Consider the following 25,329-nt stretch of genomic DNA (forward strand, 5'->3'; position numbering starts at 1 on the left):
TTACATTATCATATTACAAATTTGATAGACGTTTTACGGATTGGCAGGGAAACATTCTAGATAAAAAAATATGTCCACAACTGTTCGAGACAACTCTGTGAAATTGTAGTGCTATACCGATAGCAGTAAATATTTAGCTCGTAAATCTCGGAAGCGAACGACTTGGCGGCAAATAATTTGCATTGCCCGGAAACGGTTATGAATATAACAAGGGAATAAAAGGGCGTGATTGTGCAAGCCAGGGCAATTTCTCCCCCGTATTCCGGAACGTAATCTCCGGGGCGCGGAGCGGCGCGAGCTTTTGGCTGCTTAATTATTGAATATAATTTCGCATCGACTTTAAAACTTTCGAGCATATTGTTACTCCTTTTATTCGGCTTCTTAGTCATTTTATGAAAAAGCTTTATATCTAGTTTTGGTTTATCCTACGTTTGTCACGAAGGGTTACAAAAAGTCAAAAATTACGTGAGGGTGTAATTCACTACATTGAATTTTTCAACAAATTTGTCAAGCCGATTTTTGAATGTTATTGAGCAAGGTTGAAGAAGCGTTTTACCGGTGATTCATATTCTACGATATGCTGGAGTGTGAGGTTCTTTAGTGACGTGCGTGACCAATTATCTTCACGACAGAACGGGAATGTACTTTCAAATCCAGAAAAATTGCCCTTATATCTGAATTTATTTTGTCATTAACATTATGAACACACTTCATCCGTTAGTAGACAGCGGCCTTGGGTATAGTATGATCTAATAATAGATAACCAAATTCTAATTCTTTATTTTCAATATTATAAGAAAAGTTTTAAGAAATAGTCATCAGAAAAATAGGATAAAAAATGTTAAAGGTTCTACCACAGAAACTGTGAACATTTTTCTTTATTTAGACTTTATTTTCAATTAAAACAAATCTGGAAACATTTTTTCCTAGCGATTTCGCTTGGTCGGCGTCGTATATTCAAAAACGTCATCCACAAACATGGTATAAATTAATATGAAGATCAAAATGCTTTTGGTGTACGGCCCGCGATCGTTTTTAAAAGCTTAAGCGAAAAAGGGCCATATTTCATATTTTTTCTACGTAACGCGGGCGCTTGTTTTGACTTTAAAGCCGGAACGGTTCTGCTTGTGTCGTCGTTTAGCTAAATTGGATTTTTATTTGCCGGATTGGGCGGAACATATATATCTACAGAACTCTATTTTTTAGAGCACTGCGGTTATAAGCGACGAGGCATAGTAAGCTGAATGAAAAAATTGAAAAATATAAAATGTTTTAATTTATCTAAAGCTTGATAAATTGTTTTTGTAATTCATTGGTGCAATGATGTATTTCAAATTTACAGTCTGTCCCATTTTTTATAGCGTTACGGCGTATCTCCTTTATTAATAAAGCTAGTGTGTTGAGCATTTTCGTGACCCACCGCTACTTTTTTATAAAATAAAAGGTTGCGGAAACAGAAATATCATAGCTATCTTGGATTTTTTGATACAGGTGATTTTTTTGCTTTTGTTGCTTTTTTCAAACACCCTTTGTAGTTTGGTTAGTTGCGTTACTTATCTTTAACTTATCGAAAAAGTGAAAGCTGGCCTGGCTAGAGCTTTTTTTACCTAGGATACAGTGTAGTAGTCAGTTTTCTTCTAAAATATGTCTTAATCATCATTATATTATTTGACAATTATAGAAAATTGGAATAAGGATTTACTCTCAATGCGCATTTAGTTTTGCACACACCCTAACTAACTAACTAAGTTTTTGTTAGGTATAAATTTAGAAATGTACAAAGTCTATATTTTCCATGACCTATTCAAAAATATATAAAATTAAATTCTTTGTATTTAAAATAGGTATCATGTGGTTATATATTTTTAAAAGCTAAGAAGAAACCTAATTGCAATTAACAAGATCTAAGGACTGGCTTACTAAAAATAGCTTAACCCTTAACGAAGGGAAAACAGTTTCTTTAATCTTCAACGGATCAACGAATTAAATAATGGACAAAGTGCAAAATTTTTGGGAATTCATTTAGACCCTAAACTAAATCGGTGTCACCACACTGAAAAAACATTTTTCCAATACCTAGGCTAAAGGGTACTGTAGATTGTAACATATTATTGACAGCATATCATGCGCTAATTGACTCCTACTTGCTTTACGCTCTGATAAACTGGACCCAGGCGCAGCAAGAGTCTTCGGCCTACAGCGTAGGGTAATTAGAATAATCACAAATCACGCAGTGTCGAGTCGACCCCTTCAAAACATGGAATAGGGACAACCTCGGACCTGATTTCTTCGGTGTTAATGCGAGTAGACTAGGTTCAAATTTCTGCTGCATCCATTTTTAAGCCCATACTTAAGCCCGAGACAGAAAAACTCCCAATAATCGGGTTCAAAAACTTAGTCAAAGACTTTTGGAGGAGTTTTTTCTTTTTTAAGTTATCAATAACTATAGATAGTCAGATGATTGCACCTCTTCGACTCAAAGCTTTCGATGATAAGTTTCTGTGATAATCTTCGTTCAGCTATAATGTAGTGCAGATACCCGCAGAGCGGTTTATGTTTTATGTAAAGGTTGATTCAATAAGGGTTTGCACATTAAAATAATAATAAAAACTCGTAAGAATATAAAAATATACAAACATTTTTATTTGCCATTTTAGATTAGTGTATTACAATTAGGTATGAAAGATGATGTCATTCAAATGACCCCCGCGACTCATGTGGCATGACGTAATTCGTTTATTGAAATTTCTTATCACTTTTTGACACAGTTCAGGTTCTATGCCGGCTATTTCGCGTCTAATCTCCTGTTTCAGCTCTGAAATGGTGTTTGGTTTATTTCTATACACTCTGCTTTTTAGATACCCAAAAAAAAATCTAGGAGAGTAAGATCACATGATCGCGGCGGCCAATTGATATCGCCGTTACGTGAAATAATCCGACCAGGAAACTTGCCCCGCAGCAATTGCATCGTTTCTCTGGATGTGTCACAAGTGGCTCCATCCTGTTGGAACCACAAATCCACAACCTTCCAACTGCTCCCAGAAAAAATCAGATATCATGTTTCGATAGCGAACACCATTAACCGTAATAGCGTTCTTCGCATTATCCTCGAAAAAAATAGAGCTAATTATTCTAATTCTAAGCTAATTATTATTATTGAGGATGCATTGCTTTTTGAACAATCTCTTTTGGATTTTCTAATCCCCAAATACGAGCAATGTGTTTGTTTACAATGCCCCCCAAGTGCAAATGTGCCTCATCGCTAAAGATGATTTTCGTTGAAAAATGAACCCCTTGTTCTCGTATCCATTCTGCAAACGCGCGGCGCTGTTGATGATCTCGAGGTTTCAACTCCTGAGTTATATGGGCGGAGATTGGAATACGTCATACGAACTTAACTTAATATTGAGGTTAGTTACAGATACAGTTTGCTCAAATTTTTGAACCACATTCAAATTGGCCTCTCAGAAGGTCGATTTTGCGCCCCGAAAAATTCACGTAGAGCCCGAAATGCATTTTTTCTTGATCGACCATTTTCATAATAGACTTGTACAATTTTTACACCTTGTCCAGTCGTATAGGTTAGGTTAGAAATCTCATATGATAATAAACAAATACAGTGGCGTTTCAAAAATATTTTAGATTGTAATGTGGAAACTCTTATTGAATCACCCGTTATATTGTAAGTTTTCAATATTACATTTGTATACATTTTCTATGTTTGTAACATAAAAGAAAAAAAACTTATAGGGTGTTCCAGTAAAAAAACACTAGAGAATGTGTAATTTTATTAGTTTTCTCTATGAGGAATACGCAAGAAAGCCGTCGATTCAATATGGCTTCTTTCGAACATACTGTAACATACCTCCGAGATAAATCCAAAATTTCATTCACGATGTTTTACTCGTACTAATGTTTACCGCCTTTGTGGCTAAGCTATTTTGGACTCCACCATTTTTTAACTGACTAATTCTATCGACTTTACACTGGCACATGTCTAAGTCCGAGCGAGATGCGTTCGGCGATTTTGACTTAAACAATCCTTTAGACAGGTTCCACAAGGCCACTATAGGAAACGCGAAGAAAAACACCAAATTCAAACAAAACGAGGTTGGTATTGGGAGACTGTGAACCCGCCTTCTCGTATGCGGGTGAACGGGCCACCCTGAAATTGACAATGTTAATACGAGAATTCTGGTGCCTGGTGTTTTGGACCAACCTGCGTCGTCGTATATCACTTTTCGATCTCTCAAGTGTGGCTCGTAATATCGGTTCAACTTTTTCGGCAGGTCAACCATGTTTTCCAATCCCCATTGACTTATTGGAGTCAGGCATGTACCCAGCAGAGCCTTGATCAGACCCATATACAAGAGCGTGAGACAGCAGTAGAGAACTATGTGCCATGATATCGATAATGTATCATCGTAAGGGGAGTAATGGACTATCTGAGTTGGTACGGACATTCCTCCTATATACATTATGTCTTGATAAGTTGGAATCATATGGGAAACTTTTTTATTATTAATAGAAAGTTATGCGTGATCTAATATCGAAAACGCAGTCATCAGGTATCAATTCTTTCAAGTAGAAATCAATAGAAACTTAATTTTGTAACCAAAATTATCCAATTAAAAATCTATGGCATCACAATAATATAAAAAAATTTTACTCTTCAGGTTGTATTGAACTCGACACCGATTAATAAGATTTGTAAATTTTTGAAATCCAATAACAATTAATGGTAGTATAGTGATAGCAGTGCGAACTTATGACCCCCGATTGCTAGGCAACTATTTGTTTGTGTTTATTAAGATTTTCTAATTTGTGTGGATAATTTATATTTTATTTGCATTTTTTCAAGCACTACATTGACACAAAGCCTATTTGAACGTTGTCTATAATCTTTTGGATTATCACGGTCATCTCTTGCTTTCAGATTTAACTAACTTATTTGCCTTCAGCCACAAGATTAAATAAGTAATAGATTATAATATAATATAATATAGTATGTATTTTTATAAGGACTGAAAAAAGAGTATATACAACGTCTTATGAATTTATGAATAACTAATTAGAGAGTTCGCCATATAAGTATTTTATTCTACTCAAACCAACGTAGTAAAAACAATATAATGTGAAAATCTCGGAAGCATTTGATGTCAGGAACAGCCTGAGCTAAAAGGCATTCCTTTTAAAGAAAAGATATGATGCTTTGAAATTTGCAATTCATATATTTTTTGAAAAATAGCTAACCTAAACTAACCAAAACTCAAGTTTAACCATAGAATCTTTGCACCTTTTGTTAATTTATTTTTTTTCTATCGCCAACGGTTTCCAAGATATGAACCACCGACGCACTGTTGGAACACCTCGTATATAGTAAATGATATTTTATAATAAATATCGTTACTCTTTGTACATTCAAACACTTATTGCCATTTGCAGTAAACACTTAAGGATTTTTGAACAGTTAGCCAAACTTATGGTCGTATAAATAGAGAGATGATCGCAGATATTTTATTAGTCACTAGCCTAAATATTTCTGATTTTTTTTTATGCCATTGCTGTTAAATTTTGAAGAATTTAGAGGACTGAATATTTTTTCTTAGGGATCCTTTTTTTAATGTTTCTAACAATGGTTTTTCTGATTTCGGTATGAACGACATAATTTTTCTAATGAAGGCCATAATTATCTACTAATACTTCCGCAACAATATTTCAATTCTATCTGCTGTGCGCCTCGCCCCTCTCTTAACAGCCATTCCGTCCTTACATTATTCCAGCACATTTTCGCTCGCTCCTCTAGAAGAGTTATCTATTCTCCAGGAAGTACAATACCTCTTTCATTGTAAATTTGGATCGCTGAATGAATTAAGCTTCTAGTACTGTTGGACGGCTGCCCCCTAGTTAGGAGATGAAGTGGAGCTTCCGTCTCTTCTAAAGACAGTATATATATATATATATATATATATATATATATATATATATATATATATATATATATATATATATATATATATATATATATATATATATTTCGAATAGGATTAGCTTTACGATTAATAGGATATAATGGGTCGACTACTTCTAGGTATAAAATATCGTTCGACAAAATACGCACACGGAAGCGTGCCGACGCGTGTAAAGGATCGCGATATTTCCGCGCGCATGTCCTGCTGAGATCGTTTAGGGTTAAGTAGCAACTCGACAAGCAAGACAAACCCTCGCTGGTAATTTAGTGGGCAAATCCATAAGTTTCGCTTGTATATTGCGGCTTAGTGCCTCTCGAAGGTAAAAGACGTTATCTACTATGGTCAGGAAATGTTAGTTGCGTAAATAACTTCTAGAATTGGCCATTAGTTTAGCCATTGAAGAGTGTTGCTGGTTCGCGGCGTCTCCATCGGTTCGGGAAACTGCTGTGGAGGTAAGGCGCCATTTTGTTGTACTATACGGCCCAGCTGGAGGCCCGCGCGTGATCCTCCTGATTATTGTTTCCTCTTAGACGGTTAGGTTGGGTGTAAGGGGGTAGTGGTTGAGCATAACTAGGGTACACCAGTTCGGGAAAAAAGTTTGATTCCTGCCGTCGGCCGGGTTAATGTGGTTAGTCGTCCTTTCATGTCGACGCGAGTCCGCCACCCGCGGCATCCATACTAAAACCGCCCGTCCACGCCGGAAGGATTTCGGATAAGTACCACGTAATGGTTTTGCTATTACTACCGGATTTATCGGGTTACTGCTCTTCATTTAGCCAACACTGGGCTAGCGCGATAACTGTGGTTGTATCCACTAGCGATAATAATTTGTGATATTCGGATCCTCTTGTATTTTTTTATTTATTTACTGTTTGCCCAGAGCTGGTGCCTACTATTTAGTGTTATTGTTTTTTTTTTTGTTGCCATACTACCGCCTTCCAATCTATATTTTTTTCGTTTATATATTTCCAGCAAATAAATTTGTAGTTGTCGAAACGATCTTGCGGGTAGTAACTGTTGATTAATAAACGTAAGTGATAACCTTTAGAGTTTGGTAGTTTTATTTTGGAGGTAGCTTAATTTGTAGTATCATCGGGCCTTAGCAAACTACCTGGCGCCCACAAAAGAAAAGTCAACGAAGTGTTCGTATAAATTAAAAATAATAATAATAATAATAGAAATAACGTAGATTCAACGAACCACGGCCCTCAATTTGAGCAAGCGCCTACTTGCCGTTCTTCAACCCACAAAAAAAAATGATCAGAACCAGGCTAAAACAACCCACTGGAAGGTAAGAGGATATAGAGAGGAGATATTGATTAATTTTTCAAAGAAACTTCCACATGCTACTGCAATACTTTTTACGTATGTTCTGGATTACTCCTGAATGTTTTTTTTTTTTGTAAATCAAACATTCTGACATTCGTCAAACATCCTTTTGGCTTCTTCAGAGCTTAACTGAACTTGGCATTGCTAATAATCGAAGAAATACCATGACGTAATTAATAAAATATATTCGAAATGGCCGTATCTATATGCCCACAAAGTTCGGCTCCTCCAAATATTCATATTTTTGTGACAACAGGCAGTTCTCCTTTCGCGCAACATCGTCTTTAACTGTTGCTCTCTCTCTCATACTACCGAATGTTATTAAACAAAACAAGTACTTTCTTCGATATTTTTGACAACTCTCGAACAATTACCTTGAAAACCAGCTGCGTGATAATGCCCGATCTCCAACGGACCACACTTCAACCCGTAATCGGATACGAGACAGGAGCAGCGACAGTGCCACGCACAGACGCACCTGTCTAGTTTTCTGAACCTCACTCGTCTCACGGCAGTTAATTCCCCACCGCCGGTGATGACTTCGAGTGAGCAAAAGAAATCATTCGGCCGGATATCGCAATAGATATCTAGGGCGAAGATGTGCTGCTGTTGTGGAGGAATCAAAGCGGGCTTCGAAGAAACGCCGTTGCTGAAACTGGCCGGTAACTGAGTCGGACAGGCGTGGAGACCGATGTAGAACACGCCGCTCATTAATCCGGAGTTGAAGATTTTTGCCGTGAGGGTGATTTTTCTGGCGTCCAAGAATTCGGTGTAGACTTCTGGAAAGGACAGTTCAGTAAAATCATTCATGTTTTCCATTTGGTACACAGAAAAAAACATGGTTAGAACAAATAAATACCATCATATCTACTCAGTCATTTTAATTACTCTTCAAAATATTTAAAACAACAATATCATATTTGATTTAGGTTTTTTTTTTCAGTTGTTTCAGAGTCATGACCAAATTAAATACCTAAAATACCAATAAAAGTGTTCCTCAAACAAGATTTATTTGCTTCAATCACACATGTTTTTAAATATTTCTCGTTCCAAATCCAAAATCGATTTTGTCCATCAGTCGTCCACTCACTGTTCTAGCTTCGAGAGGTGTCGCTTTGCATTATGGAAAATCAAAACTAAATCAAGGCTTTTATAGTGGTAAATAATTTGGTTCAACCCTCCCAGTTTTTTAAACTGAAATAGGGCTTACTTAATGGAAGATGCAAACATTGAAGAATAGAAGTTGTCGGATCTAAGATAACAAATTAAACATCTGATTCTTAGCTAATGTTTTATTTTTTTGTTTGTTTAAACTTCATCAGGGCCTATACGCAAAAATACAAGATCTGGCCAAGAATGAAAAATTAAAAAGTTAAGTTAAATAAAAGATTCAGAAAGTTAGCTTATGAGTCCAAAGGGGGAGTCCAGAGTAGAGCGCACATATATTAAAAATGAATGAAGGCCGGTTGGTGAGAAAGTTTCACGACAACGTCTCTTTAGGAAAGAGAAGTCGTAGTAGACCAAGGAAGAGATGAAGAATGCTCTGGATTAAACAGGTCCTATACCTATTAATAATAAGAAGAAGTAGAAGAATATTATATTTTAAGGTGTACATAATATTATGTACCATGCATTCAATATATCTTGATAACATTTTAATTGGCTGTAACTTTTGTGTTTTTAGAGATATCGGGTAAACAAAAAAACAAAATGTAGGGTTAGTAGCCAAGTTTTTCCCAAGGGACGTATAAAACAAAACGCCATCATTTTCTGAAATATAAGCCTACATCATATATTTTTTTAAATGGAACACTCTGTATATTATATATGTGTTATTCCGATTACAATAATGTAACACGCTTTATATTTTAGTCCACTCTTTTTTGACAAATTGGCAAAAATAAGAAATTTTTATATAATTTCAAACAGTGCCTGACTGACAAATAAATTAGTATATTATGTAACAAGTGCGGTAAACGGTATTTGACTGACTATTGTATAATAAACGAGTGACTTAAAAAGTTTACCGAAGGTGTTGTATACTATACTTGTTCTACGACCGTTAGTTCTTGGGTACATTCACGCAAAACAACACGAATACATTTACTGACATGAACGTCAGAATTGACAAACGTTAAAATTCAAAGCGTGGGAAATATCTCCGAAAATATCTGATTGCTCCCAAACCCGTGCTGTAAAATCCCTAAGTGGCTCGAATCCGTGGGAAATGAAATAGGCGTGGTAAAGTGACGCTTCCCGCACGCTAGATCGGTGTGTAATTAGATATTTTACAGACGGGAGTAGAAAATTAGTATGTTAGTGACTTATAGTATATTATGCAACAAGTGCGGTAAACGGCATTTGACTCACGAGTTTATTTGACACGAGCGGAGCGCAACGGAGCGAGTTTTTAATAAACGAGTTAAAAAGTTTACCGAACGTGTTGCATACTATACTTTTTCTACAACCGTTAGTTTTTGGGTGCATTTTCGCAAAACAATACGTATATATTCACTGACATGTCACTGTCAGAATTGACAAACGTCAATATTCAAAGCGTTGGAAATATCTCCGAAAACATCCGATTGCTCCTAAATTCGTGCGGTAAAATCCTGGAAATATCCGAAGTGGTTCGGATTCGTGGAAAACAAAATTGACGTGGTAAAGTGACGCCTCCCACACGCTAGATCGGTGGGTAATTAGGTATTTTACAGACGGGAGTAGGAAAAAAAGTTTACCGAACGTGTTGCAAACTATACTTTTTCTACGACCGTTAGTTTTTGGGTACATTTTCGCAAAACATTACGATTAAATTCACTGACATGGCCGTCAGAATTAACAAACGTCAAATTCAAGGCGTGTGAAACATCTCCGAAATCATCCGATTGCTCCCAAACCCGTTCGGTAAAATCCCGGGAATGTCCGAAGTGACTCGTATCCCTGGGAAATAAAACTGACGTGTTAAAGTGACGCTTCCCGCACGCTAGGTCGGTGTGCAAATAGGTATTTGACAGATGGGTGTAGAAAAATAATACATACCGATCTAGCATGCGGTAAGCATCACTTTACGACGTCAGTTTCATTTCCCACGGATCCGAGCCACTTCGGATATTTCCGGAATTTTACCGCACGGGTTTGGGAGCAATCGGATGTTTTCGTAGATATTTCCCACGCTTTGAATTTTGACGTTTGTCAATTCTCACGGTCATGTCAGTGAATGTATTCGTGTTGTTTTGCAAAAATATACCCAAAAAGTAACGGTCGTAGAAAAAGTATAGTGTGCAACAGGTTCGGTAAACTTTTTAAGTCACTCGTTTATTAAACACTCGCTCCGCTTGTGTCAAATAAACTTGTGAGCCAAATGCAGTTTACCGCACTTGTTGCATAATATACTATTGCTTGACATATTACTAAACAACGTTGATGATTGAATTATTGTCTAAGTGATTATTGTTAACATGTTTTTCACGAATTTAGTATCCGTGAAAGGAGTGATATGCTTCAAAGATACTTTCTGTCATTATATTTATACATTATATATTTCGTCAGTATATTAGACTTTATCCAGAGCGTGGAGCTCCTTCAAAACAGTTATTTCCAAGGCTGCAGAAAACGATAACATATTAAATGATAAAATGGTATGCCGGAATCATAATGTTTTAAATGAAGAAAATAAGGCCACACATATTAGGATTCTATCAATCACATCCAGTTTTCTCTATTGCTAGAGTATATGAACAGGTATTTGTCGGGGATCAATCCACTCAGTTTTGAAAGAATATAAATATAATTATATATATATATATATATATATATATATATATATATATATATATATATATATATATATATATATATATATATATATATATATATATATATATATATATATATATATATATATATATATATATATATATATATATATATATATATATATAATATAATAATTTTTTAAATAGACATAATGAGAATAACAATTTTTTGAAAAGTATCTTATGGACTGATGAAAGTTCGTTCATTACAAGAAAGGGTTGTAATAGACAAAATAAGCGATAAATAATCCTAGACAAATATACGAAATAAAAACCCAGGGGTGCCAATCAATTAATGTATGTTGTGGTGTCATAGAAGGGCATATTTTGGGTCCGATATTTATAGATCAAAAGTTAACTGGAGATCATTATTTGCAACTCTTATTGCACGAAATAGAATATATAGAAGATTTACCCCTAAATATATCAGAGCGGATTATATGGTAGAAAGACGGTGCCCCACCTCACAATTAACATGGAATATCCCAGGAGTTATATAGGGAAGAGCGGAACTATAGATTGGATAGCCAAGACATAAAAAATCACGTGCATAGTAATAACGTCGTAGGACTTGAGCAAAGGATTTCAGAGGCAATCAATCACTTAAGAGACAATCCGAAAACGTTACGAAATGCAAGACATCATACAATTAGAGTGTATGAGGAATGTGTTCAGGCAAAATGGTTGGTCCCATAGAGCAGTATTTAGAATAGCTAAAGAATTTTTTACTTTAGTGTCTTGTCATTTTTTAGTGTTTTTGTTATACTTTAATTTGTAAATAATTATTGTTTTTGCAGTCAGTCAGGGCACCCTTTGCAATTATATAAAATATTCCTATTTTTGCCGATTTGTCAAAAATGAGCGGACTAAATGTGAAATGTTAAATCGTTGTAATCAGAATAAGATATTCTATTAAACACATATATAATGTAGGCTGATATGTCAGAAAATTCATAATGTTTTGTTTTATACGTCATTTGGAAAAAAACCTGGCTACTAAGCTTACATTTTATTTTTTTGTTTAACTTAATATCTCAAAAATCTAAAAAGTTACAGCCAATTAAAATGCTATCAAGATAAATTGAATGTACGGTACATTATCTAATATTAGTATGCAGCACTTATAGTGCACACAATAACCTAAGAATCAGGAACATATAAAGGTAAATTATTATGTGCAGCTTTTTCTTGGTTAGTTAGTGCCGTTACTTTTATAAAAATGTATACTTTTTTCAGTAAATCAAACAACAAATATAAAGCGTGGAAAAAAGTTTTAGACAACACAATTTTAGTGAAATAATGTTGTTGTGCAACATTTTGTCAGTAACAAAAAAAATAGTTACAGCTTTTTAGCAGGTAGTTTTCGTTTACTGAAATAAACGAATTTTGATTGGAACAACTTTGACAGTTAGTTGAGTCGTGCATAATATATTTGTTATAAATATTTCAAAAATTTGGATTTAAATTACGCTTGGTCACACTATATTTAAATCAAGTAGCAAATTGAATAGGAAAAATATGCAATTGTCTCACCTTTATACAAGTTTTAGTTTAATTTAATATGTGTTTGCGTGACCAAATTTTTAGTAGATCGTCCAAATATATTTTCATTTTCAGTCAAAAACACATGTGTTCCGCCCTAATTACTTAGGTAAATGTCAAATTTATTTCACTTAACAAACGTATTTTTTTCTGTGAAATATTACCCGTGATGGTGGCTAACGCGTCTAATTGCAAGACGGCATTTGATTCGGCGACGAAATCAACTCGGATCGTGTGGGTGAAGCACTTGGTGTAATGCATGTAGAGCGTTTTGGCGCAATTGTCTGCGGCGGTGCCGTTGCAACATATTTTCCTTATAGGATTATCGGGAAGACTACCATAGTACTTAAGGAAGTGGCGACCCTTTTCGCCGCTCTCTTCCGCTTTCCGATCTTGCTGCCATAGCTGTTGCGGCTGATTTGCAAGGCAGGAATTTCTTTCTCGTTCGCATCTGTGAGGTTGTTTTGCAAATGCTTCGAATCCGACGCCTGTAGGATTAGTGCACTTGTGCCCCAGAAGGTCTTTGACAACTGTCTTAGTAACTGACCCGCCTTGTTGCAAGAACGTCCACTCAGATCGATGCTGTTAGCGTGGAGGACCAGGTATTCTCCAGAGTCGTCGCCTGATTGTTTTGGACGTGGTGTGTCTGGGTCCCGCACTTCGGATTCGGGTATCAACAGTTTCCGAGACTTGTGGTCAAGGGAGAATTCCATTCTGCTGCTTCCATCCCATGAATAACGTGCCATCAAGTTGCCTGCAAGATATGTTGATTTTGGACTAAGGAATGAACGAATATGCTAATTATAAGCGGATGGTATTACTAGTTCTGCCTGAAATTTCTTTACAAACAAAATTGAACTGCAGTTTAGGTCTTAATAAAACTAAAAAACCGCATTTCATACTATTGAGAGAAAATATACTACTATTTGAGAAAATATAAACAAGCAAGCAAATGAGAAATCTAAATATTGATTAAAATTTAATTTAATTTAACTAATTGTTAGTCGTTACTCTTTTCGCTTTGCTGTCCCAAAGATGCAGAGACATGAATGCGGGATATGTTCGCATGTTTTATTGATTATGCATCTCTAAAATACCTGGGCGTAATCGTCAATCAACAAAACCCGAGATCAGATCAAGAATTGAGCAACCGTAAACAACTTGAAACCTCAGCCTTGAACTCCGCACCAAATATTTTGCTAGTACATATCAAAATATGCAAATGAGAGAGTGAGACCAAAGATTCAACCGCAAAAAGAGTCGTTAGAAAAGTGCGATTGTAGGTGAATACTGCGAATATCTAGATAGATCTGATTTAAACATGGAGGTTCCTCAGTAAATGGGTGAACATAAAGATGATAATTAAAAAGAGAAATTTCCAGTACCTATGACATATCATGAGATTTAACATTTCTTCTGATAGAAGGGCACTAGAAACAAAAAAATCCAAAAATTATTTACGTTTAGAGTCAAGATTAGAAACAAAAAAAACGCATAAATTTACAACGTAAAGTAGTCAAGGAAAAATATTCTCCTATTACAACACAAACAAAATCATCTGATATTTTAAGTCTAACGCTAACTAGCGATTTATAAAATATATCCACTTATTAATCCGAAGTTCGAGGTATTTTTTCTGATTTTATTTTACGAATACTTAATGAAAAGGTACGTTGAGCAATTAAAAAACAATATTTAACGATAATAATTTTGCTAAAAAATAATATTCAAATCAAATAGAATTGCCTACCATCCACGTCAATACATTTTATAAGCTTAAATGTCTGTGAATGTTAAATAAAACTTGTCAAGTATTTCTAATCCGCAGCTCCTTGTAGTTTATGCCGCAACTACTACAAAGAAAATTAACTTCTTCACCATGAAATATGAAAATATTTTGCTTTTTCAGCATGTGGATTCTCAGAATCCCCACAAATGATAATATTTGCAATTATATATTTTATACGTAAATGTAAATGTTGAGGCGGTAACTGATGAACTGGAGTATGAATTCTGTATATAGACAATTGAATTAAAAATTCGTCTTCTTCATTCGACGGTAATAGTTTTTGGATCCCATTATTTCTTTTCTGACGAAATGATTTTGTTTCACGTTGGGTTGTGGAAATGACCGGCAATTGACCGAAATAATTTTAAAAATACAACCAAATTTATATTTATTTATATTGTGCATTACTTTGCCATCGGGTCCTTCTAAGAATTAAATGGAGTCGATATTATTATTGGGATTCCCCGAATCGCTAAATATATTCCTTGAAGAGGGTTATTAGTAAATTGGACATCATAAACGCATAATAACTTATTATAAAATACATATTATTTTTAAATAATGATTGATAGCACTTTTGATGGAATTTAAGTAGTCAATTAAGGAGTGGTCAATTGTCGATCAGTTGACCAGCCCCAACACTAGTTTCAACTAAACGGTCACAAGGATTTCTTGTAACTTGCCTTCGATTTTTGATGCCGCAAGTCTACTATAAGTTGCTGAAGCAAAAACAAATCATATCACATATCTCAATATGAGAGAAACGATTATATCACGCAACTTTGTTATTACCAGCTAATACGATTGCACAAGTCTACTAATATTATATACAGAATACTTATTATTATTAGCAAAATTATTATTGCTAAATATTAGTTTCATTTGTACCTTTTCATCTTTCAAGAATTTATTTAAAAATAAAATAAAAAAAGATAAAATCCCTTGAATGTTTTAAATGCAATCACATCTTCAATTATTGTGTTTGCTTACCTTTTCGGCTGAAATATAGCCGTTTGGATGTTCCCAAAAGAATCGGCATTCCTTCTGTTATTTCCCGCCACAAGATCTTTCCGTGGCCGAGAGAGATTTTCTCGTAAATCTGGATGGTGAGGGAATGGTCCATGGTGGGTGCGCCTAAGTTGTAGACCGAATACCAAGTGTCAGCAAATTCCAGACAGTGGGCGCTTTGGTGGTAAGATTGGTCCAAGTTCGGCGGTGTGTAAGTGTTGTCACAGTCCTGCCATCCCCTTTTTTGAATGCGACGAAAATCTACTCGGCATTTTTCAAATATGAACAAATACAGTACACTTATTTATGCCTAACCATAATAAATACTCTTTAACAAATAACTAAGCAAAATTGTCTGTTAACGTCTTCTAAAGCCATCCAAAACGACACCTTCCATGGTCTGCCTATAGACCCCTAGATTTTTGAGGCAATTCATTAGACTTTTATTTTGGAAAATCTGGGAAACAGGAAAATATTTTTAATTTTAAAAGTCAAAGAATTATATAAAACAAATTTTTATCATTTATCAAAATTGCACATTTTTTTCGCTTCAAGACGTAAGCTTCGTAACTCACAGTAGCGGTTTCAGACGTTGCCGGTATTTTAGTGACTGGTTTGGGAGCTATTGGATGTTTCCGGTATATTTTAGCCGTAATTTTAATGTACTCAAAAACTAATAGTAGGTAAAGTACAGTATACAGCACGTTGATAAACTTCTTCAATCACTCGTTTATTAACCTAAATGCTAAAGGAAACTGACTGAAATGGTGTTTATCAAACATATTTTGGAGTTCTTATAAACTGTTCACATAGTTTAATAAAAATTAGGGAGGAAATTATTTCATATACATATACATTTTGGCTTCAATTTCATTTGTTTTAGAAACTACTGATCAGATAAAAATATATACTGTTTGAAAGGCAGTTTAATATGCTTTAATACGAGTTTAAATTGATTAAAATTTATTTCTAATACTTTTCTATTACTAAAAACAAATAGGTTTATTGACAATTAACAACTCAACACTTATTTTTTAATAATGCCTTGCCCTAATAACATCTCTTACTCGATTAGGCATAGATCTAATCAAGTTCGCTATGGTTTATTATGGAATGTTAAGCCACTCTTCCTCTACTGCAACAATAACTCTTCGTTTTAGCTGATCCCATAAATGTTCGATCGGAATGAGGTCGCGACTGCATGCTGGCCACTTCATAACTCGAACACCCTTTTCTGCATTATCATGCATAAGAATGAATTCTTCTCCAATGTAGTCAACATATAGTACCACGTGATCTGATAAAATATCCTCAATGTACCTAGTACCTGTTAAACCTCCTGCCTGTTGACCACGGCCGCCCCTACGGATGAAAACAGGGTCAGTTCGCGCGCCCATAGAAATTACACCCCATATCATGCAGGAACCACCTCCATAAGGGCTCCACTCTTCATTGCAGCATTCTGCAAGTCACCCTTTCCACTTGTCACCATTTTTTATTATTGTTGACACAATAAAGCGGTCATCACGAGCCGTTTCTATTAGCCTTCTGACTTTTCTAGGGAACATAGCAAAGGCTCCAGTCTCCTCATACCGTTGGCATACTCTTCGAACTGCGAAAAGCGATTACTTGAGCGGCTTTTTGTCGTCTAGTCAAGCTAACACAATTAAACGCTATCCAAACGGTTAAAAACGAATAATGTGAAAATTCCAGTTGCAAAGGCGATTAATTTAAGTCTATTACTATTACTAACAAGTCCATTACTATCACTATAGCTAGTTCATGAACACGTTTCATTTCTTTGACCGTGACAAATTTAAACTCGTATTAAAGCATATTAAATTGCCTTCCAAATAGCATGTTTATTTTATAATAAAATTTACAGTGGGCCGATTTCTATGCGCGCAAGTTTATATATTGTTGCCAGTTCTACCCAAAAATTTTAAGAAATTTGAAATTATAAATTGCAACTTCCTGTAGATTATTCTATTTTGCTATTCTATGCAATAATATAAATTTCTTTAACCTTTAACGAAACATAATAGATGTCGGGGTTTATTATTGTAATGTGAAACTTCCTCAATCACATACAGGATATTTGTAAAATAGCTTTAATTTTGCAGATTTAGAGATATTATGAAAAATAGTGATAGAGTAACAACATGCAACATTCTGCCTATAAAATGCAAAAATTTTGACTTGGGTTGAATGAAAAATTCGTATCTCGCGTCATTCAGGAATATTCTGTAATATACCTGTCAAAATTTGATTTGGATAACTTTTTTTCACATAACTAATTTTTATAGAAACAGAACACAGAAACAGAATACTCTACAAGTTGTACGTAAAATTCCAAATTTGTTAAATATAACTTAAGTAAGACACAGAGATTATAGACCAATTATACCTGCAAGGACTAGACGAGAACGTCATCACCCTCATCAGCCTCAGTAAGATTTGGAAATAAATTAACCCTTAGCATTCCAATTAGAAGGGATGTAAGACAGTGTTGTATACTCTCTACTCTTCTACTCTATTCAATATATGTATATATATATATATATATATATATATATATATATATATATATATATATATATATATATATATATATATATATATATATATATATATATATATATACAAAAAGGCATAAAAGTAAACGGAAGATTTATAAACAATACAGGGTGTTCCGAAAGTAGTGCCCCAAACTGTAACGGAGCTACTTTGCCTAAAGGGAAGGGTGTACGAAAATCGTTTTAAATTCTGTACCAAGCTAAAAATTCATTTATTTACGTCAGAAAAATGGAAAATAACGGCAAAACTTTTCCCTTTTATGGTAAGTTATAGAAAAATGTAGATGTGAAAAGATTGAATCAATATGTTAGTAGAGTTATAATTGTTTTAGGGATATTGGTGATACCCAGCCGGGATCTTAATATTATTTGAGGATTTTCCTCAATTCTATATAGCAGTCCCTCATAGTCATAATTTCCCATAGGCCTTCCTCCTTGCATCTGAGATCGAGCAAACGATCCCCGTTCTGCCCGTTAGAAAATACTATTTGATATGGTTGTCGTCTTTATGGAAACTGCCTTTCGTATTTCTGAACAGCGGCATGCGTGTTACCGTTGCAATAAATAAAATGATTATATGTTAATTATATGTTCCAAAAATGCTCCATAATTAAAAAAAAAAAAACAATTAAAAAAATCAGACACAGTGTGAAGAAGAAACACCATTAATGTCAAACTGACAACAAAATAGCCAGCTTATGAATTGTTTCAAGGTTTACTTTTTAATTTTTGAAGAATAAATACGATGGGCATGCTAAACAGTGTATTTTTTGAAATCCGTTTTCCTCTGAATAGCGATATAAACCAAGTGTAATAGAACACAGCTTTAACGATTTTATAAGAAAAAGGTGCACTTGCGCTTAATTAGGATATTTACCCATTCTCCGGCAACCGCCGATGAAATTTAACGATATCAATTGTTGCACGCACACACTCAAGGCTCCGGTGGCAATCGAACCCACAACCTCCGGCAAGTTCGAGTTGGCAGGTCAACGCCTTACCAACCGAGCCATAACAAAGTTATTGCAGTTTATGTTACCTGTATCACTCAAAAATTACGCTTCTAACCAAAATTTGACAAATGTCGAAAAAGCAAAAATTTAAAAAAATTCTCTCAACCTGTTACGGAAATATTAATAAAAAGCCATTTTCAGATCCATTCCTTTCAGGGCTTGTGGCTCCGTTAAGAGCGTTTAACGACATTTGCGTATATAGGAAACTAGCGCCTGTTTTGCCGTTATAGTTTGTCCGACTAATCTCGTTTTAAACGGATCTCATCTCTGGACACGATGAGAAGACTAAAGCGTTTAAAATGTGGGTCATGCATCGAATACCCATGGAGGAAACACATTTAAGATAGTACTAAAAACAACGAGCGGGTATAGAGAATTTTTAAAAATCAACTAACTTAGAACACATACACAGGAGCACGAGGCACGGGTTCCTAATAGTAATTTTGGAAGGATAGTTTGAGGTAGGACTCAGTGTTTATGCTTAAAAAAGGTTAGTTTTGGTTAGTCCAGTCTCTAAATTCGCACTTAATATCAAGAAGAGTAGCGCAAAGTATATAAAAGCACGGCACGGAACATGTTTAAAATGAAGACCACAGCGATTTATGGTCGACATCAAATGTTAATAACAATATCTTCCCCAGTTCTCTAGATACGTCTAGTAGGCAAAAACTGAAAATGACGAAATCGCCCAGAAACTTTTTGAATGTCAATTAAGTCAATTATTTAGATAGTTTTAAATAAAAGAAAAGTGTGTAATCGGAAATTTTCTTAAGCTGACCAGTTTATACATTGCTGCTAAAGGTTTGACGTGACATTAAAATTATTTATTATGTCACGGTCAGTAAATTCCTTTGGGTCAGTTCAAGAAAATCCCAGTCTGGCGGACAACAATACCACGATAATAAAATAAATACGACATTATTGCTGTTTATTGGTCTGGTCAGTACTTACGGCCATTCCGAGACATTAATCGTTCGCCAATATTCGGATAGTTAATGACATCGTCAGGTAAATCGGACCCTTTGATGTCGTCACTTTTGCCGTCGATCCCATTACGACCATAATCGTTTTTATTGTACCCAGGTAGATTAAATTTGTTTGTTTCCCATCTTAGTGCAGATCGGATGTCTTTTTCGTGATTTTCTTCGTTTATGGGGTACGCGATCGGCTCTTTCGGGCTGCAACCGCAGCAAAAACCCTGACTATACGGCACTTCATCGGGGGTAAATTTGGTGGACGCGCAGGTTGGGTTTGATGATTCTGAGTTGCAACCTAAATGTGCCCATTAGTCTTGCGTATCAACAAATTATCTCAAAAAAATCGGGATTTTGATTAATCTTCATTTCGATTAGGACGTGAAGTTTCGCAGCTTGGATACAAACGACATAAAAAAAATCACAGTCGACTATCATCGTATACCTATACCGGAACGATATGAGCCAAATTAGGCATTTTTAAAGGGAAACTGGACATTCTATAGGAGATGAATACTAAATTATAGTTTTTTTTTGGAGAATGTGTATCTTAGACTAATAGTTAATTAGTTATCAAAAATTGATGTTTCATATGAGACAGCGTCTATAATTTCAAATAATTGAAATATCCAAAGAAAAAATGTTAAAGATATTTTTGGAATATTGCGAAGCAACATAAGTAATAGTAATCAGTTTGAGAAGCGGGCAAAACGCTATGAGTTACAAGAAAAAGCGGTTTTAGGTGAAGCTTAAAATAATTTTACAAAGTTATAAACACCAAAAAGAGTAGCAAGACCTAACGTTACATAAACTTAAAAAGATTAGAACGAAGGAAAAGAGATATGTTAACAAAGATTACTCAGAAATTTGCGCAAAATCCGAAAACGTATACTGGTACACATTTGAATTTCCAATGCTGTTTTTTGTTTCGAGTTTCAGGTGAGTAAATATTTCAAAAAGGTACATCATGGTGCACTATGGCCATATGCCAAATTTGAAGAAAAAAAAGCCTATTTAGTTCTCCAGAAGTTCTAATATGACACTCAGCGTGAATCAACATTTGTACTGTGTACCTATTTTTGATTGACTTGACGAAATCCATAATAGACGGTGATTGTATTGTAAAGATTTGGCATAATAAAGGTAATATTATTGAAGAGATAGGTCAACCTGTATAACCTTCTACGTCCTTGTTCAGCACTTTTTCAGACGCTCTCGCGTTAACGGAGCCTTCGTAAAACAGCCCGTGCGTTTGAAAAACGGGCGTCTGTCTAATTTTCATCACGTAGGGGTTCAACAACTTCCCTTTCTTCCCAGTGGTGGAGTCGAGCGCTTTGTCCAACACCACGTATTGTACTTCGCAATTCGTCTCACCTTCGTTTAGAACTTTTAAAGTTACGGTTATTTTCTTGTTGCACATTTCCAAAGGGCTAGTTCTTGGTTTTTCCTCTCCGCTCTCCGCTTTTCTTCTCTTGGTTTTGAATCGACTGTATTCGAGGTGGTCGTCGCATAGTTTGTTCTTTCTCACGCATTTGCTTACGACTGCTTTTATCTCGAAACTCGTGGGACTTGGAGGTTTTCCATAGCTTTGGGCTGAATCGACGGGCTTCTGAAGGATATCGATGGAAATGCTGGCGTTTTCTAAATGGGCGGCATCCAAAATATCGGCTAGTTGGTAGTTGTCGACATTCTCCGAGTGGTCGATTGGATCTTGCTGGTTTATTTCGAGCAACTGCGGATCGACGATTTCTTGAGCGTTAATCGCGACCAACGAGTAGAATAACGCGAAAAACAGAACAAATCGCATGGAATGACATTAAATGACGCGATGTCATATGATGATCTAATTGATTGTGTGGGGTGACCCGTTTATTATGGGATAACACCACAGACGTCCAACTAAACTGACCGCGGAAGTCAATGAAAGTTGTTTGGATTCACTTATACTTTTATTTGCAATTTCGTGTACAAGCAACAACTTATTTTAAATAACAATATCCTATACTAAAGTCTTTCCGTTCCTGATATATTTCGAATTTGATGTTGAAAGTGGTGTTTGCGGATTTCTCTGACTGAAAGACTTTGTTATATATTTGTAATTCATTTGCTTGTAGAATCTAGAGGATCTTCTTATCTGATTTTTACAAAGGAAAATGTTTCATTGCAAATATTTATTACTTATCTACTTTTTGGACGATTTTTTCATTTTAATTTTTAATGTTAGTTTCTGACCACCCTATATTTCTTTATTTTCAAAATATTGATACACACCACTAAAGTCCATGCTATTCTACAAGGGAATCAAATCCTTAGTATATGATGTTATATATAAAGTATGCATGATGTATTTAAGATAAAAAAGTTGTTACTTGTCCACGAAAATACAAACATGCTGTATACATAACAATATAATATTCTCTTTCTCAACACCTTTTGTCCCTAAGTGTTTTTTCTACTCCCTCCTGTAAAATATCAAATTATATACCGATCTAGCGCGCGGAAAGCGTCACTTTATCACGTGAGTTGCTTGTAACACGGATTTCGGAGATTTTACCACACTGCTTGAATTTTAACGTTTGTTAATCCTGACGATCATATCAATAAGCGATTTAGTGTTGTTTCGCGAAAATGTACCCAAAAACTAACGGTCGTAGAAAAAGTATAGTATGTAACACGTTTGGTAAACTTTTCAAGTCAGTCGTTTTTTAAACACTCGCCGTTAAACACTACCGTTTACGACACTTGTTTCATAATATACTATTACAGATTCTGAGCTCAGGTGTCATCCCATGATAAACACCACCCTATAAATAGGATGGATTTGGTTCTAATGACAATAAAATTACTAAAAGAGAAAAACAATTTAAAATACTATATTATGAAACAAGTTATAAACGAGTAATAATAGGGACTGAAGAAGTTTATCAACAATCATACTATACTTTTTATACGAGTACACTTTGCAAAACAGCAGGAAAATATTCGCTGAGTGATGTGTGACGGGACCGAAAAAATTGGATCGCTCCTAGTTGACGCCTTGAATTGAGTTTCGGCATGTTATTTTAGGGTTATTTTAGGGAAATACGATTTTGCTCTTTTATTTGAAATAACCTAAAAGTTGTTTCGACAGTTTTGAATGAACTTTTTTTTATAAAAAATCTTCACAAACAAACTCTAAACCTCTCAGCATGACCTTATAATTAACTGAAATTTACAAACAGGTCGAAAATATTTAATTTAATTTGATTAATTTTGCTTGATTTGGATATAAAACATATATACCATATGACTTAAAAGTGGTCAAGCCCTTAAGCATCTTTAAGAAAAAGTAAAAAAAGGCCGCAATGGATTCAAGGATAAAAATTGTCATAATTTTTTTATGGATATAATAGAATAGAAATAAATAGAAATATTGGAACAAATATCGGACATCAAGCAATCCTGCAAGGTTGTGAATAATACTATGAATTCCATTTTAGAATTAAAATATGGGATTGAAATAATTAAATGAAGGCAATGGCCATTATCGGCGTGATTAAAAGATGATCAAAGAGACCGAAATGTTTAGGGTTTAAGTATTACAGCATGTTAAGCATAATAATAGCTTTACCTTCCGATGACGATTTGACAATCCCGGTACCTGTCTACCTACCCCGGAGCTGACATACTTACATCTACCCTTTCATAATTTAAAACTGTTTTAATTTATCGCACTTACTTACTTAGATTTATTTTTAATTACATGTTCATATTTAGCAATGACCTTCTAAAAAAGAATTATTGTGAGAAGCAATTATATTGGGTTTAGGTACCTGTAAATATTTCCATTTTCTTTCTCAATGCATTAATTTACAATTTGACAAAAAAAGGGTAGTACAAAAGTTCAAAATGACTTTCTGATACCATGCCAAATAAAACAAATGAATTCCCAGAAAACGTAATTTCCAAACTACAACTTCTATATAACGTTTTCTTGTCGGATTGGCAATAAAAAATGCTAAAATGAAAATGGTTTTTGCAAATATTTGCTTTTTTTTTCTAGTTTTTTAGCTCACACCTCTGATAATTGATTTTTATTAACATAGAGCATTATGCATCTAAATAAACCAACTTTTATCCCATTTAACTGGTCCTTATTTGTTTAAAAGTTCACTCATGTAATCCCATTGAAAACATGGCATCTACGTATATATCAATATATTAATCTATGTTTTTGGTTAGTGTGCAAAATATCCATAGGTTATGATAACATGTATGTGAACTTAATAATGCTGTGCACATAGTAACCAGACGAAATATATGATCTACAGACTTTGTTGATAGTCTTACTTTTTTGTGTTGATATATTATTTATTGCCTAAAATTACGACGTTTGGTTTCTTTAAAAATAGTTTATTTATTTAATGTTAACAGTTACACCATTTTACAAAGGAAGTGAATTAGAAACTAGTTATTAATACTTACAAGAACTCGACGAACCAAACTAACTAGGTCAGACATTTCTCGCTAGCAGACATGTTTGAATCAATCAATCAAATTTAAGTCAATAGATAGATAAAGAGTTATATGATTAATTTTAAAATTAAATGTTGGAAAAACAAAACTACATTCAATATCACCCAACAATAACTTGAAAATGAAACATAGATCAGAATATCTAGAGTATTTAAATGCAACGAAACTAATAACAGTATCCTAATCCATAACTTTATGATCTTGGGATATTTTTAATCTATATGTTGTAATAACAAATTTGGCATTGTCATAAATAAATAAATTAAAGAGAACAGGTGCAAGATGTGAGGGAAAAGGAACTAGACAGTCAGCAAAACCAACATTTAGATATCTTATGGTTAACTCGTTCCAATGCCCTTGAAAAATTCGTAGGCATTGTATCCACATGAAAATTATTTTCAATGGCAAGTAATACGATGTACCCCGTCATCCCGTACATTTTTTTGTTCTTGCAACTTTCGGAAAAAAAATCCGAAAAGCCCCCAAACTTTTGTTCGGGAAAATCGGTCTTTCGGCATTTCCGCCGCCCTCGCATAATCTCATCATCTCTCCTCCTTCCGCACCCGGTAGCATAGAGCCGTAACAATTCCTCATTAAAAGTTTAATAACGCGGCTCGCCCGTCGGGACGCCCCTATTTTACGCTAATCCCTTCCGACATGTACTAAACGTCAATAAGGATGCTTCGTGGGATTCTCAACTCTATGGCGAAGCGTTTAAGTCTTCGAGGGCGGAGCCACCAATGACGGCTCGTTTCCGAGTCCACCAACCGCATCGGCGGACGAGCCACTCCTCAGC

General features: G+C 34.8%; 1 protein-coding gene across 2 annotated transcripts; it reads right to left on the reverse strand.

The window, feature by feature from the left end:
* Nucleotides 1-3,812: 3,812 nt before the first annotated feature.
* LOC132706540 (hapless 2-like) lies at nucleotides 3,813-21,976 on the reverse strand. 2 transcript variants are annotated; one of them, XM_060677928.1, is made up of 8 exons: nucleotides 21,198-21,976; nucleotides 19,996-20,316; nucleotides 15,438-15,716; nucleotides 13,206-13,412; nucleotides 12,823-13,146; nucleotides 7,676-8,080; nucleotides 4,220-4,468; nucleotides 3,813-4,165 (listed from the first exon to the last, which is right to left on the reverse strand). In XM_060677928.1, exons 1-8 carry the CDS (start codon nucleotides 21,823-21,825, stop codon nucleotides 3,891-3,893), a joined length of 2,688 nt encoding a protein of 895 aa, XP_060533911.1. In that variant the 5' UTR covers nucleotides 21,826-21,976; the 3' UTR covers nucleotides 3,813-3,890. The 2 variants fall into 2 exon arrangements, with proteins under 2 accessions (XP_060533911.1, XP_060533906.1); XM_060677923.1 differs by having other exon boundaries at nucleotides 21,189-21,976.
* Between the last annotated feature and the right edge of the window lie 3,353 nt (nucleotides 21,977-25,329).

Source organism: Cylas formicarius, unplaced genomic scaffold (assembly GCF_029955315.1).
Source record: "Cylas formicarius isolate icCylForm1 unplaced genomic scaffold, icCylForm1.1 PGA_scaffold_10__41_contigs__length_53128322, whole genome shotgun sequence".
NCBI classification, from domain to species: domain Eukaryota; kingdom Metazoa; phylum Arthropoda; class Insecta; order Coleoptera; family Brentidae; genus Cylas; species Cylas formicarius.

Coding starts and splice junctions, on each gene's coding strand:
- LOC132706540 (XM_060677923.1), bottom strand. CDS start 21,825: ATGCGATTTGTTCTGTTTTTCGCGTTATTCTACTCGTTGGTCGCGATT. Junction 20,317..21,188: donor GGACGTAGAAGGTTATACAG/GTTGACCTATCT, acceptor GGGCACATTTAG/GTTGCAACTCAGAATCATCA. Junction 4,166..4,219: donor AGTGATATACGACGACGCAG/GTTGGTCCAAAA, acceptor TGTCAATTTCAG/GGTGGCCCGTTCACCCGCAT.